The sequence below is a fragment of the Copadichromis virginalis genome, linkage group LG23 (genome assembly GCF_057382275.1).
Source record: "Copadichromis virginalis isolate Kocher_CV1m ecotype Utaka linkage group LG23, C_Virginalis_male_GT1.1, whole genome shotgun sequence".
Classification (NCBI taxonomy): domain Eukaryota; kingdom Metazoa; phylum Chordata; class Actinopteri; order Cichliformes; family Cichlidae; genus Copadichromis; species Copadichromis virginalis.
Genome location: NC_140639.1, coordinates 36,326,927 through 36,342,934, shown reverse-complemented (window position 1 = coordinate 36,342,934; position 16,008 = coordinate 36,326,927). Strand labels below are relative to the sequence as shown.

At 40.2% G+C, this 16,008-nt stretch overlaps 1 protein-coding gene across 3 annotated transcripts in view; it reads right to left on the bottom strand.

The window, feature by feature from the left end:
• LOC146681504 (sodium channel protein type 2 subunit alpha-like) overlaps positions 1-11,278 on the bottom strand; it is a 40,921-nt gene extending 29,643 nt beyond the window's left edge. For 2 of the 3 annotated variants that reach the window (XM_085448751.1, XM_085448753.1), the window contains exons 1-6: positions 11,015-11,278; positions 4,739-5,058; positions 3,908-4,025; positions 3,502-3,592; positions 2,963-3,091; positions 2,020-2,111 (exon numbers count right to left, since the gene is read on the bottom strand). In XM_085448751.1, the coding sequence (XP_085304877.1) occupies positions 2,020-2,111; positions 2,963-3,091; positions 3,502-3,592; positions 3,908-4,025; positions 4,739-5,005 (697 nt within the window). In that variant the 5' untranslated portion in view covers positions 5,006-5,058; positions 11,015-11,278. Of the gene's footprint in view, positions 1-2,019; positions 2,112-2,353; positions 2,446-2,962; positions 3,092-3,501; positions 3,593-3,907; positions 4,026-4,738; positions 5,059-11,014 lie in introns of all 3 variants that reach the window. The other variant, XM_085448752.1, reaches the window with a different exon arrangement.
• Positions 11,279-16,008: the final 4,730 nt, after the last annotated feature.

The window sequence follows — 16,008 nt, the reverse complement described above, 5'->3', positions numbered from 1 at the left end:
CACAAACCCCTTGGCTCAGTTCCAAAATTCTTCTGCTACAACAAACCTAGGCTTTCATTGGAACACCAAACACTTTATCTGGCACAATTAACCTCCAACTTTTCTATTTATGTTTTTGACCCTGATGGCTGATATGTTTTTTGATATCTATATATCGCCAGGTTAGCTGGCATGACTGTTAAAGCCTGGTATTTATCCTTAACCTTAACTGAGAATGATATCTGCTCATCTAACTCTCACCAAGAAAATGAGAACGTTAAATCTCTTAACAAAGTAAATTCCCATAACAGAGTGGTATTACATAGAAGACTGATGAGATATTTACATCTCCGTTCTTTAAACAACCATTTTTTTTCACAGAACCGTCTTTTTTATTACCCTTTATCACAAAATGTGTTCCAGTTCCTGAAAAATACCACCATGCACCAGCACTGCTTGCACTGTCACAAAAGAATGAGCTCACTGTGTTTAACTTGAGTCTGAATGTAGCTATGAGAGCTGCAAAAAGTAATAGAAAGGGGAAATAGATGATGGTCTTTATCCAAAGAGTCAGTGCCAGTTTTTGGCACATAAACCGGTTCACATAAACCGTTCAACAACAACAACAACATTAAAACCATTTATCTAAGACTGTGCAGGGCACGACATGGGACCTCCAGGAGAGCCAGTCTGGCTCTGTGGATGTGTGGCTTGCTCCAGCACATTTAACAGATGTTTGATGGATTAGAATCTGGAAGCCAAGTCAACTCCTTGGGCTCCACATTGTCTTTTTAAGGAATGGCAGGACACATTGGGCCTCATTTTCTAATATTTGCCCTGACCCCCTAAAAAGAAGATTTATGACATGTGTGCTTGTCCTGCCTGCATGGAGTCAAAGTGGAAATGAAAAAAGAATAACATACTATAAGATAAAGAAGAAAACAGGCAGAGGGTATGGAGCATGTGATCTGTCAGGCCAAGACAAGTAACTCACTGCAATGAAAAAAAAAACCCTTCCTATTCTTCAGCATTTCTGGGATAGTGCCAAGAAGTGACGACACCCAAAATACTTTATGATATGATAAAACGAGATGCAGAATACGAATATGCTTGGATTTGAAGGCTAAAGCCTACAGCTTTCTGTTAGTATTTTGATTTTTGTATATGCAATTTACTTTATTGCCGATTATGGTGTTTTGGTAAAGTGGAAATAACAGCCAAAAGGCATCATAATTATTTTAATTATTTATAATTAAAATAATTATTAGTTTTATAATTATAATTTATAATTTATTAGTAGCAGTATTTATTTTAAATACTTGTGTTTAAATTTCCTAAAGGGATAGTTCATAATTATTTAATTTTTCCATAAAGAAATGACAAATGTAGGGACAAACTATTGAGAAATCCCTGACTTGTGCATTAAACATTCATATACACAAATGAGGGCCATTGTCCTGCTTGGGGAGACTGCTGTTGCCATGACAATGATCAGCTAATGTTATCGTCTGTACCTGTCCTGGGTTCTATTGTTGTTGTTGATTAGCATATGAACGTTTTGTTAGTTTGCGCTGTGAATTGCGTTAGTGTTAAGAATGCCGTTACCCAACCACCACTCACCATACCACAATTTCTCACAATTTCAAACACACAACACTGAACAAGACATGCACAGGAAAAACAAGGTAAGGAGGAACCCTACACACGTAAGTGCTTACCACCAGAAAATCGGCTTTTGCAATGTCTCATGCAAAAAGGAAAATGAAATAGTGCACAGAAATCTACTCTTACGGCTCCCAAGGCAAGAATAGATTCCAACCAAAAAGAATTCTGCCTTAAAGGATGTATCTAAAAGCTAAGAATCGTGTCAATCTGTGCAGATTGGAGCCAGATTCCAGCTTTTACTGGCCTTGGGACGAAGGCAGCACGAGGGACGGCTTAGCTACAGTGAGATGAGCTTGGGGGAGGGGGGGGTTGGATGTTAGCGCCAGTTAGCCATTAGCATTTCCCTAACGCCATGGGCCTTGATGGCTCTCTCACCTGGGATGACTGATATAGTTTTCAGGGCTCGCAGAACCCTGAAGGTTCGCAGTGCTGAGACATTGCCCATGTCCACAAACTCTGTGACATATCTGTAAGGGAAAGGAGGAGGCAGACGGGAAGGAGGGGGTGGGCGGGGATGTGGGGCATTTCAGGAAAGGTGTGGCACAAACACACATGCGCACACACACACACACGCACGCACACACACACACACATGAGGTGTGACAAGACAAAAAGAGGGTCGTAGGATGGGAAGAGGGGAGAGGAGGGAACGACAAAAAGTCACACACAGGACAAAAGGGAGGAGTGCTGGCAGCAGGCGCGGCCTTACCTGGTATTACTGAGATAGTTTTCAAAGCTCGCAAAACTCTGAATGTGCGCAGAGCTGAAACATTGCCTAGGTTTACAAACTCTGTTATATACCTGCAGGATTAAATGCACAGTTACTACACAGCAAAGAACAGGCAAACCCAGTGAGAAACAAAACTGCCCCTCAGACAACCATTACCAACTACAGACCTCTCTCAGACACAATAAGATGATAGTACTATTACATTACGTGCTCAGCGTGTAACAAATACTACGTCACACACACACACACACACAAAAAAAAAATAGCACTGTAATGCCAAAGGCTGCCTTTTATAGTTGTAAGGGAGATAGCAGAAGTCATTGAGGCATGAGACTAATATGGGCCGAGATACACAGTGCTTTGGGGCCTCACATCCATTATAACAGAGCAGAGTTAAGATTCTTGGCCACGATTTTAAAGCGTACATGAATAAGCTGCAGATTGCTGCAGTGCTCTCCATTTGATCTGTTCTTTTTCTCACATTCAGTGTGCCTTATTAGGCTGCTGGGCTAATTAAAAGCATTTGGCCTTGTAATCTACGCCATATCATGTTAAGCTGATCCTAACTGTGTTTGTCATAATACTTACGCCATGAGGATAACACTGAAGTCCAGCCAGTTCCACGGGTCTCGCAAGAAAGTGAACTTCCCCACACAGAAGCCCCTGGCCAGGATCTTTATAAGGGACTCAAAGGTGTAAATCCCCGTAAATGTGTACCTGGAAAAGAAGGTGAAATGAGTTTTTCTGAGCATAAGAGGTCCTTATAACAGCTCTACTTGCCCTCTGACTGTGGATTTAACAAAATCTGCTTACTTTTCGAAAAAATCCATTATTAATCTAATCAGGCACTAAATAGTGTCTGTTTTGTATTATTTATATGTAGATTCTTAGATGGAGTTTCTATACATAGCAGACTGGAGTAGGGTTGGGTCTGGCACATACTCGTATTTAAGAGGGAATTTTAAAACCTCGATAACAATAGAATCTTATGAATCACAAATTAAGTAATTATCAGGACCGAGCGCCAGGCAAAAATAGTCCTGATTTGAAGAGTGTTGTCTCCGTGTGTCCAAAATTAACTGAATAGGGACAGCGAGAAATTCAAAAATAAACAACTGGTAACTTACTCTACATTCTTGGCCCAATCTGGGGGATTACTGAGGGTCATGAAAGCACAGTTGGTCAGGATCGTGAACATGATCAATATGCTGAACATCGTGGAAACAAAGTCAAGGACAATGCAGTATTTGGGCACTTGAAGCATATATCATTCTGTTTGGTACATACAACAAGCTCTGACAGTTAAACAGCTGAAACTGATATTTCCTCATCCATCGCTGTCATAGTACACAGTACTATATCTTTTCTTCGACAGCTAAGCTGCTGTAAGGACTAAAAAAAAAGTCTACTTAAAAAGTCTGAGCCAATCATGATATTTAGTGTTCATCAGCAGCCCATTTAAATCCCTCTTTTGTCTGATAAACCCTTTAATCCAAATCAAGCTGCATCTGTAGCAAACTCTAAAAGGATATGAGTGCACTAAAACTTTAATAGCTATCCTCCTCAGAGGATTGAAGGGACTTAGGATGTACAAAGCAGGAGTGGCATTGAAACGGAAGATTGCCTTCCCACGATTCAATACTATGAAGGTCTGAAAGAGAGACAAAAGAAATCTGGTTAATATCTGTGTCATACAAAAACCTCATTCTTTTTCAAAAGACCTAAGAGACCCCTGTGCATGTGTGATTGGTTATAACGGTAATTAGGACCGTGTTAGGCTATGTCCAGCTGGATGAGTCCACCGCAGGCAGGACATGTCTGGCACCACAGTCCTACTGGCACAGCAGCTCAGATTAGCATTTAGCACCTCTGTTGGCCCAGGCTTTAAAAGACTCTGGCTTGACTAACCACATTAATGCTGCACTATGGTTTACAGTTCAGTCTGTCCATGTGCTAAATGTGCTACAGTTTGATAATATTGCGTGATTTAAAAACAAACCCTGCTCGTCTGAGCCACAGATTCAATGCAACCTGCCTTCAGAAGAAAACCTGAAAAACCTTGGCGGGATTTTAGACATGTGGGAGGAAACTCTGCCCAGTCGTTCACTTACAATAGTTTGTTCAGAACATCATGCAATTAACCTCAAGCTTTTATGAACTGCAAAGCTTGAACTAGAAAATGTAGACCTGTAATGTATCAAAATTCAGTGCATGAGTCATACTGTAATTGAAAGCTAAATTGGTGTACTTAATGATACTTTGAGGCCTGCAAAGCTAAGAAATTGTGTTAGAGTTATCCACGGATGTCCATTTGGATGTTATTCTTTTACAGCGGAACGTGAAGCGATGACATTAATAACACACCTTCTGACTGCTATAGTAGGGGTCGATGTCCTCCAGAGGAGTGGACACCAGGCCGGGAGGGATGTCCCCATAAATGAAGGGGAGAGATTTCCCCGCCTCCACATCGCTGTTGGGCTTGGGCCCATTTTCATCGTCGCTGTCGCTGCGGCGCTCCACCCGTGGTCTCTGGGCCTCCTCCTCGGCGATGCGCCTTTCGATGGCGGCCAGCGACTCGGGGACGAAGGGGCGGAAGCTGTCAGGTCCGGGCGGTATAAGCAGCTGTGCCATCTTGTCATCCTGCTCCTTCAGAGGGAAGCGAAGTGCTCAGCTGGGATAGGTAGCTGCAGGGGGAAAGGCAAGGAGAAATGAACCAAGACCTAAAAAAAGCACCAGTGGGAGGAGTGAAGTCATCTACCTGGGACATGTTATAATATAGTACGAACAGGTGGAACTGCTACCTGTGTAAATGATTTTAATGACGTGTGAAGCTGGACCATGTGACATTTCTGGATTTATCACTGACAGTTTGCAACTAGAATGTGAGAAGGGCAAAGCATTATGAGCACAAAATGCTTTTCCCCCCAAATACTGTTGTGATTATTAGCAGAAGAGAAAACACTAATGACACACAGCATCTCAAAAAAAAATATTAGTTCCTCTATTTTTAATATTTACTAAACATGACCAGCTATACTTTGCTAAAAGAAGGATTTAAAGTAGGTCATTTCTTTCTGTAGGGAGTAATTTAATTAGCAACAGACAACATCCTGATCCCTTCGATGAGTTCAGACCGAATACAAGTCAAATTATAGCATTTCCTCATGTACGTCACCTGAGCAGACTGCCAACTTATATTATTTAATACACATAGATGCAGAACTGTTGGCTGCTGGTTACTGGAACGCCATATCAAAGCAGCTTTTGTGGAGGCAGATGTTTATACCTTCATACTAGTAAATATAAAAGCATAACTCGTTGTACGTGTGATATGGAAGACTTGGGTTAATCTGGGTTTTCATGCGGAAATATCTTATTTTGATTATAACAATAATAGCTATATAATATCATCTTTAAAGGGAGAAAAATGATTTTTTGATCTCTGCTGAATGTGTAAGTCTGGAATGAACAGTCACTATTTTTATGGCCACTAGAATTCTGGCTCTTACAGGTTGCAATCTGTGTACCACAGCCAATGTCTCAGTTAACCAATCGCAGATACTCCTGATCTCAACGCACTGTTCCACAGAACCAGTTTCTTCCATTCCAACTGCTCCACCACCACGGATGAGATCAAAAAACAGGGACAAGATTGCAAACCTGCAAATGGCTGGAATTGGGACCATCAGCAAGAAGTTTGGTGACAAGGGGCGAGCTGTTGGAGTGATTATTTTTCAGAAATGGAAGACATATAAAATGACTACCAGTTACCCTTGATCTGGAGCTCCATGCAAAAATCTTGGCTCATGTGGTGATGATGATTATGAGAAAGGTGAAGGATCAGGCCAAAATAGGATGAGTTCATTAGTAATCTAAAGGTCTTCTTGGTTAGACCGCAGCCACCTAGGAGACCCTGTTTTTTCATGTCTCTTTTGTGCATCTAGTCTTGGTTAATAAAGTAGGTCTAAGGTAAAAGCTGTGCCATGTGCTGAACAGTTCTTATGCTACCAAGCTAACTGATAAACTGCCATCACAGGGTTTACAGCGCTGATATCAGAGGGCAGTGAGCCCATTTTCACATATGACTACATTACAGTCGTAGCAAAACCAGTTTTGGCCAGAGACGTTAACAGTTCAACTATGTTTGCTAGTTGTTTACATTTCTGTAAATGTTTGCACTAGTGAAAAGATAGCTGTAGAGGGACCGGTGGCATATAAAGTAAATGGAAAGCTGGTGCAAATTCAGGCATCAGTTGAAAAGTCTGCAGAGAAATAAAAGGCAGACCTTTCCCTAAAACATCCACTCTTATTATATATTTCACATCTCTATCACTTTATCATGCTGTTAGAATGATAGCCAATTTAGACATTTGCTAAAGTTTTACAGAGATTTCTTCTTCTTTTTATTATTATTATTGTTGTTGTTTTATTAACTCATTCACTGCCATTGACGTCTATAGCCGTCAATTGCAGTGAATGAGTTTTAACTCATTCACTGCCAATGGCTGGCAGTGAATGAGTTAATTCCATAGAAGATCCTGCAGAAAGGAATCACGTTGATGTGATTCATTCAGTTCAGACTTAGCTGTGTTTAAAGCGTTAGGAAAATGCAGCAGGTCTGACCCAAAGGATAGTCTGCCATTGTTCCGCCAAAAAACCCCACTCTTATTCAGACATGTTCGATTACCATCACAATTAGGCACATATATCATATTTTGACCATGCAATCACTATTATGCTTCTTATATGGTGACATGAAACCAGTTTGCAAAGATTTGGAAGCATTTGAAAGGCTGGGAGAGAAAACGTATGAAAAGAGCACATTTCACATGCAAATGGTCCTGAGTGACTAATACTAAATTGAGTGCCTCATTGTATAACACAATAGTGTGGCATTTGCAGTTTTTATAACCAGTGAATGACAAACAGGAATCATCTCACAATCATCACATGGAAAATAATAAGTATGATCTGGTTATAAACCATCAATACACTTTGAGACAGAGGCAAAAAAAACAACAACAACTGTCTCTGACTACAAGGTAAACTATTTAAGCAAAGCAGGTCCCAGTCTTCACTGAGGCAGTCAAAAGTGGCACTGAAGTCAGTGACATTCCTTCAGCTGATTCACTGGGACACAAAAGTAGCCAGCAGCAACAGAGGTGGTCAGCAAAAGGAACAAAAAAAAAAAGGAAAAAAAGAGTGTCACTGAAGAGAATATTGGTCTACTTTTTTTAATGCTGCATTCTGCCATGTGGAGAAAGCAGCATCTGCAGAATGAGAGGAGCCACTGTCCTTTTACTGCTAATTAATTGGCGGACAGCCTCAAATTAGAAAAAAAAAAGCCTGTTTTTCCAGTGACTTTCAGCAGAAACAAATGAAGCAGGCATTAATTACAGGCTTTTTATTACTTCCTCCCTCAATCAGCCACACTACCCGATTCCTCCTGCCAACCATCTACTGTACCACCCTTCACACCCAGAGGCCCACCCTGTTCCCACAGGATGGAAGGGAAGAAACACAAACAAGATTTTCTCCCCTGCCAAAAAAACTAAAAAAAACCTTGATGAGCCATTATTAGCTGGTTCACGGTGCCGCCCAGTCGCTGCAGTCTCACAGGTGGGTCCTGTTCCCTGTGGGATCTTATACTGCCACAGAAAACAGGAACCTCCCCTCTGGCAACCTCAAAAGTGAGGTCTCCTTGAATCATCAGCTTTTCTTCCTTTTCGAAATGGAAATGGAGGACCTGAAACTGCCACACTTGGCTGCCATCTAATTTGCCTTCCTTTTTAAAAGGAGGTAAAAGTATAAAAATGTTTTTGTTTTTTTTTTATACTTAGATCTTAAAAACAGGGGAAAGTCTGGAATGCAGAGTCATCCACTAAGAGTACAGTGACTAAGCCAAAGATGTCGGCAAATATGAGTTTACCAGATTTAGACTTTATACTCATGCCTATCAAACCAGAGCTAACCTAAATCACAACCAATATGTAAATCCAAACTATTCCCGATAACAAACCAATACAGGGTTATTTGCTTTCTTTATTAGAGTTAGAAAGGTTAGATAGGAAGACTGACGCCACTGTGGTGTCTAAATCTGAAGCATTTGCTTTATTTATTTATTCTAAAGGAATTTATACTATATAACCGCTGTCAACTTTCATGCCATACTCAGATCTGGTACGAGCTGATTGTTCCCAATTTGAAAGCTACCTTCTATTACTATGGAATTTAAACCTTATTTTAAACCAGTGACAGCTTTAAATTACGATCACAAGCCTTTTCAACTAATCATATAGACATTATATTTTCTTATGGTAAGACATTAATAAAAACAAAAGAGACAGTGGTTCAAACTCCACAGTTTACTGGAAAGGAGAATTAGAGAACCCCAGAGAACACACACACTTCCCATAAAACACATCTGCTTGTGTCCCAAAAACTGCCTCGGGATCCAGTGTTGTGACATGTGGCCTGACAGCTTGTCTAGCATGAGATGCTGGGTGGTGGATTGTTAGCTGTTCTGCCTTACCAACCCCACAGCCAAAACATCCACACCCACTTTTGAACTCTGTTATCAGTGTGGTCATCCCTGGACTCACCGACAGAAACCGAAAACATATCATGTATACATTTCTGACAGTGATCTGATTCACATGCAGAAAACTCTCTTTTGTGCAGTATTACAGAGTCTCATCTAGGTGTGTCATGCAATTCAAAAAAAGAGCCTGTAAAGGAGATTTTTAAAGGGTTAGTATTGGACACTCATTGCTGTGGGCAAAAATGCTCTTTACATTTGAGGATTTAGTTCCTCCAGTATCAGCCAGAATGTCTATCAAAGCCTGAATGACATAGGTGTGCCAGCACTGCTTTAGGACAGCTTGGAAAAATGACTGAACCTGTCCTTTAAGGTGCCTTTCAATGGCTCCCCTGAATGCCCTTGAGCAAATATGTTAAGTCTCCCCCCATCAAGAGCAGACGGTTCACTGTCCATGGTGCTAAACGCTAGAGCAGCTGCCTTAGAAAACAAATAAGTGGAAACCTGCCTGAATGTATCAGATATTTTGAAAGCAGCATACAGCTTCTGTACAGACAAATAAACCCACCTGCACTACTCAAATAGAATGATTTTAGCTGATTTGGCGTCAAAAGGTCCTGTTGTCCATGGTGTTTAAAGAAGAAGAAAAAAAACGACTACACGAGAAAACACTGAGATTTTTTTTTTACATGATAACTATATGAACACACAACGGCTCCCCTACTGCGTGTTTATCTGGACTTCATAGCCCTTTGAAAATGCTCTTAACCGTCTGTGATTGGCCAGATAGGTGAGATACGTGTATGCTATTTTGCGTATTCATTTTTAACCCACTAATGGCGACTGGTAGAGAGACTGGCATTGGTTGGAAGTGGCTTACGAAGCTTATTAGAAACCAGAAAAAAAAAGAGACGGCGTGTGTCAGGCAGTACCTTAATTGTTTCAAAACGAGAAGAGGGGGCCGCGGCAGTCGTCGCCATATTGATGATAACCTCTAGCTCTCCGGAAAAAAACGACACTTTGAGTTTTATATTTCGAGTGAGCCGCGGCCATTATGTCCTCACTCCCTCCAGATACGCCACCAGCAGCACAATTCCCAGGAGCCGGGAAAATGAATAAATAAATAAATAAATAAATAAATAAATAAATAAATCTTAACACACACAGATACGGTAAGCGACCGACCGAGGTTGACGTGTATAATTGTTCCTGCCACCCGACCAACACCCCTACAGGTAAAGTCCGGGGCCCACCTGAGGGTCGAAGCCAAACAGGTATCACTTAAAGTCGTTAATCAGATATTTTTATCTCTTGCTCGCTCCTTTTCACATCCACAATTATCCACTGAATGAGTCTGGGCGTGTCCTTGGCAGATGTGTGTCTGCTCCTTGTAATCAATCCCTGACACTGACAGTTTCTGGTGTACCAAAAATAAATACGTCGGCGTTATTGTCGGTTGACACCTCAGTTGTTGGCTTACCTCAATGAAACCTCTTTAAATGCAGTCACCCCTTTGCGTCACTCCTGTCAGGAGTAAGCAACATTTTCACACTGAAGGGGCCTGTAAATAAGAGGGCTAGTCCCTCCCAGCACGTCGGTGAGGATGCTAATATTTGAAGCCCGTGTTTGTCACGACGTGAAGGTTATCTGTCATGTGTTATTCATTTTTCTTTCAACATTTGTTTGGAAATGGAAGTAAAATACACAACTTAAGCTCAAGACAAATATAAATAGTATATTTGGTGAAGACTGCATGTCTGCGTAATTAAAACAATCTTGAAGAAGGGGAATATATGTACACACACACACACACACACACACACACACACACACACACACACACACACATATATATATATATATATATATATATATATATATATATATATATATATATATATATATATATATATCAGCAACACGGGCTTTTAATATCTATCTATCACCCGGGCAATTAGTGGAGGAATATCAAAACTGGAATATAAAACATTAATGTTGATGCCACAGACTGCTCAACACAAGAGTTCAGAAAAGTCTTATTGCCTCGGACAAGAAACATCTAAAATGATGGGGGACCCTTCTCAAAAGATGTGAACACTCACCACCATTACGGTGCCCAGCAGGTAAGGACCCTGAAGGTAGATCCCATATTCCTCAGAATAATCCCTTCTTCCAGCGGAGAATCACTCAGTTTAAGATTTGAACGCTTTCCTCTTCCTATTGACAAATTCCGGTCGATGCTTAATAGCTTATTATTTAATAAGGACTCGTCTGATTTCTCCCTTTTTTCTATCCGCCCTTGTTGGCCATGGAGGAATCAATCCGCGCTTCCGGTTGGTTAGACATCACAGACTGGGAATGGATGTACTCAAAGCTGTGACTGCCGCAAGATGGCCTGAGCGTACACTTCTAGAAAATACAAGTGAAAGAGAGAGCCAGCAACCTGTTGTCATCCACAAACGTTAAGAATTTGAAATAGAGATTCAGAATGTAAAAGCAACGCTTTATATTTAAGTTCGTACTATTTTAATTTTCCCGTTTTTTTAAAGTATGGGTCTTTTGGATTGTTATTTTTCATAAAGCTATATCGACATATTACAGTTATTTGGCTGCAAAAAAAATAAAACATAACAAATGCTCTGTGACTTTGTTTCTATGTTTTTCGGCAGTGGTTACACGTTTTTAATTTGGCTTCAATTCTATTATCCACATTAGTTAAAATGTGCTTTTACTGCTTGTAATGCGCAGGTTTTGCTCACGTTCAGGTTGTTGTCTCGCTATATAAAAGGTAAATATTTATAGATTGCTGATAATTTGGTGAAGACGGAGCGGAGATTAGGTTTTTCAGACATGTGCGTGCTCACGTGCAGACCTGTACACCCCTGTGTGTTTTTCTTGTAGATTTATGACACCTGGTGGACAGACTGTGTAATTACATTGAAGTTCGATTATGTAACGCCTATATTATGGAAAGTTTGCTCTCCTCTGTTGTTGGAATAAAATGGAGCCCTTGTGAAACGAGCGTAATCACAGTATGGAGTAAGCTGTCACCTTCACAACAGGAAATACAGCCACCATTATAATTAAGTTTTAGGTGGCATGAAAGTTGCATAATCATAGCTGAGTGAACAGACAGGTGGACTCCATTTGGGAAATGAAAAAGAGTCACTCCTCACAGTCACTATGAGCAGAAGTGGACACACCTTTGAGCTCAGTGTAGCATGCAGGGAGTTTCACTTCACAATGAGAACACAGTTAACGGCTGCTCTAAACACATTTTAACAATCAGGTTAAGTTGCTTTTTAGTATGTGGAAATTTATTGTATTTGTAATGTCACGTTTGTTTTCTGTTAATAAAATTAAGAGTAGACTATCCATCCATCCTCTTCCACTTATCCTTATCAGGGTCGCCGGGGCAGGGGCTGGAGCCTTAACCAGCTACCACAGGGAGAGGGGCAGGGTACACCCTGGACAGGTTGCCAATCTGATACAGAGATCGCAGATGTTGTTAAATCGGTTTGCACACTTGATGTAAATATTCTTCTCCCTATATTTTGTGCCTTGAGGAACAAACTCCCAGAAATTTTCAACAGAATCACAAAATTCTCTGAGTTGCGATCTCTTACGTGCAATCTTTCTGCTGTGCTCTATGTGTAAATACTGTCAGTACAATGGAGGAACACCTTAGTAAAGCTAGCCCCAAGTACAGTTAATAAATCATCTCAGAGCAAAGAAAACAGAACCAGCAGCAGCTTGCCTCACATGCTGGTATCCTGTCACTTTCCTTGTCAAAGACTGGAGGTTTATCCACAATGTGCAGGCGCAGACAACAAGGACACGTTGCTGGCCTCTCAGCTTGACAAGCTCCGGCCATTGTTAACGGAAAGGGACATAAATGTTGCTGTTATTGTAGCAAATCAATTACAGCAACAACAGTCAGTTGTGAGCATAAGACAGCAGCAACATTGGTGAAAACAGGCTTTATGTCACAATGCTGGTTGAGATAAAAGATAGATTTCTCTTTGGTAAGTTTTAATCAATATTAATTTTTAGATTTGACCAGGCAAGCACTGCTTGCCTTGCTTGTCCTGACAGAATGCCGCTGAGTCAAACCAGCACGACTTGAAATATTTATAGCTCAGCTGCAAAATAGCTAATATGCAATGTAAATGCAAATGTAAATAAACAAGCTCATAACATTTCATAACAGAACTAGAATAATGTTAGATTCAACAGAGTTTATGCATATTTATAAGTACAGACAAATAACAATTTGTGAAAAATGAGTACAAAGGGCAAAGGAGTACAAAGCACAGTATGGTTTCAGGGCAGGCTAGCCACTACCACATGAGCATACAGGCTACAGTCAGATCCAACCCTCACTGACGAGGTCAGGTTTTACACATCAAAATGAGAGCAGTCAAAAAAACATGTACCATTTTGAAGCCATTCCCATTCAGATGAAAATATATTTGCATGAGAAAACAGATCTGGGAAGTTGTGGTTTTTGATATTGCTGGCAAGCTAGTATATTTATAACTTAATGTCCTATTATAATTACATTTAATTGTGGCTAACTTAAAACTTAAAAGAAAAATTTCTTACCTAGAAAAAACTGATCAAATGGCTCTTTAAAGTGTAATTTAGACACAATGCCAAGGAGGAACACCACCAGCAATAATCTGAAAGACGCAACTGTTGCTGCCTATCGATTCTGGGAAGTGAAATGTATTTCAAAACAATTCGAATTCCATCGTTCTATGGTTAGAAACATTTTTCACAAGTGCAAGACATTCAAGATCAAACTGTGCAATGCTCAGACTCTACAGCCCACAGACTGCATAAATGTTGCAAGGAAAAGGCCTTGGAACATTGTAGCACAGCTTATGATTATAAAGTTGCAGCTGAACAAAGCACAAGACTTTGGGGGTAATGTCCTTTGAACAGATGAAACCAAAGTAGAGATGTGTGGTAACAATGCACAGCACCATGGTTGGTTAAAACTAAACAGAGAGCATAACATCATTAACACCTCACATCAGCTCTCAAACATGATGTTGGAGGGGTGACGGTTTGGGCTTCTTTTGCAGGCACAGGACCTCAGATCCTTGTTGCCATTGAATTCACCTTGAAATCCTGTGTATACCAAAGTACCAGAGTGATTGTAGGGTCATTGAATATTGCTGCTACATGGCACAAGCCTTTGAATAAAACTCCACTGACAGTCAGTGATGTAATCAAGACAAGTCATGCAAACAATCTTAACTGAGATAATGAGATTAGAGAAGATTGTTTAAAAAAGTTAAGCTTGCAAAGCACTGAATTGAATAAATAATCTAAAATACTGCAGGGACACACAAGAAGCGCCAAACAATGTTTCCAAAGTTGGGTTCAAATATGTCCTCCTTGGCAGCTCTCTGCGACTGTGCCGTGTTTCATTAGTGGCACAGTGAGGAATTTGGGAACCTTGTTCAGACTGTGGGTTGTCATAATTAGGTTGTAGCCTGTCACTTTGTTCAAAGGACAGGATCCCATTTGGCTTTGTCGCTTTGTGTAAAGCTCCAAATTAGCCCTCTCTCTTTGCTTGTCTTCCTGTTGGACATTTGGGAAAAGTCTAACAGGAAAACAAAAACACTTTTTTGTGTGCCCACACAGTGTGTTTTCAAGATGAATAGAGAATACAGACTGAATAGCACACATCATTTACACTGCTTGATTAAAGGCTTCCCAGGTTTACATAAATTTATGCAAGAATAGCATTTACATAAGCCTACCAACAAATAGAGGATAACATATTGTTGTCTGCATCATCACCTTTTTTCTTACACATAACTATACCAGGGTTAACAGATCTGCTGACATGAACATGAAGTGAAAGCATTTAGTGTAAGGCAACAAGATGGAAACAATGTGACACCTTCTACCTGTTTATCTCACAGTGGAGCTAAAGCTTTGAGGCAAAGTGCATATGTACACATGACATGGCCTTCTTCCATTTCACAACATGCTAAAAGATGAAACAGAGTGACGTGATTAAACATTCTTTCTATTCATCTGTTAGTCATTAACCTAGACAGTCACATGGTGATCTGTTTACTGCAGTCAGCTCCTGTAGCCCACTGAGTCTCCACTGACAGACTGGTGATGAGATTACAAGATTACAGTCGGTGTGGACATGTGTTCCCTGTTCTTAATTTGATTAAAACTCCCACTTAACAGCCTGTTCCTGCTCACCTACTGTATAAAGATGAATAAAGGGCTCTGTGGGATGATGCAGGAGCCTGGCTTGAGTTTCAGTTATTCATTATTGTCTTATAAACATCCTCTGTAAGGAAGGCTTGACTAATCAAATATTATTTAGAAAAAAGAAAATCCAAGAATCCTTCCGTAAGTTAAAGCGATGGTTTATAGCTAACCCTAACCCCATTTAAAAAGAAAAAAATACAAAACTGTGACTGTAACAGAGATTTGATGGTAGGTATGCAAGCTTATTTTTGGTAGACTGAGACAACAACTATGTCCAAAAGTATTGCAATCATGCGTAGACCATAAACAGACAAAGACATAAGTACTTACTATATATTATAAAAACTTTCTAGGCAGACAGACTTGCTTGAAATAGTTTCCATCTCGGCTCAGTAATAACGTGCCAGCATTTTAACAGTTTTTACCTGATAAAAGTTTGACCATTTGCCTTTTAAATTCAGCTTCAGAATGCTTACACTTGCTTAAAAGCTCTACACACAGACTAAGTTTCCAGGGTCCAGTGTTCACAATCTCTAGGGTTAGGTTTAAGTGTTTATAAACCTTGTTTAGTTAACAAAAAAACTATACAATATTTTAATTGAATCTGAGCCAAATCCATTTGCAAGGTGTTAAGAAATTATTGAACTGGCATAGGAGCACAAGAATGGGTCAATTTTAATTCTTGGGAGATCCTGCCCTGTCACCCACCAAAGGATGGTAACAACTGCTTAAAGTGTTCCTTGTGTTATTTTTTAGCTTACATTCCTTGTTCAACGCTCCTACAGCTACTCAACAAGAGATTTACTACATTACCCAGAAGACATTAGCCCTGAGGGTATTGACCCAGCTT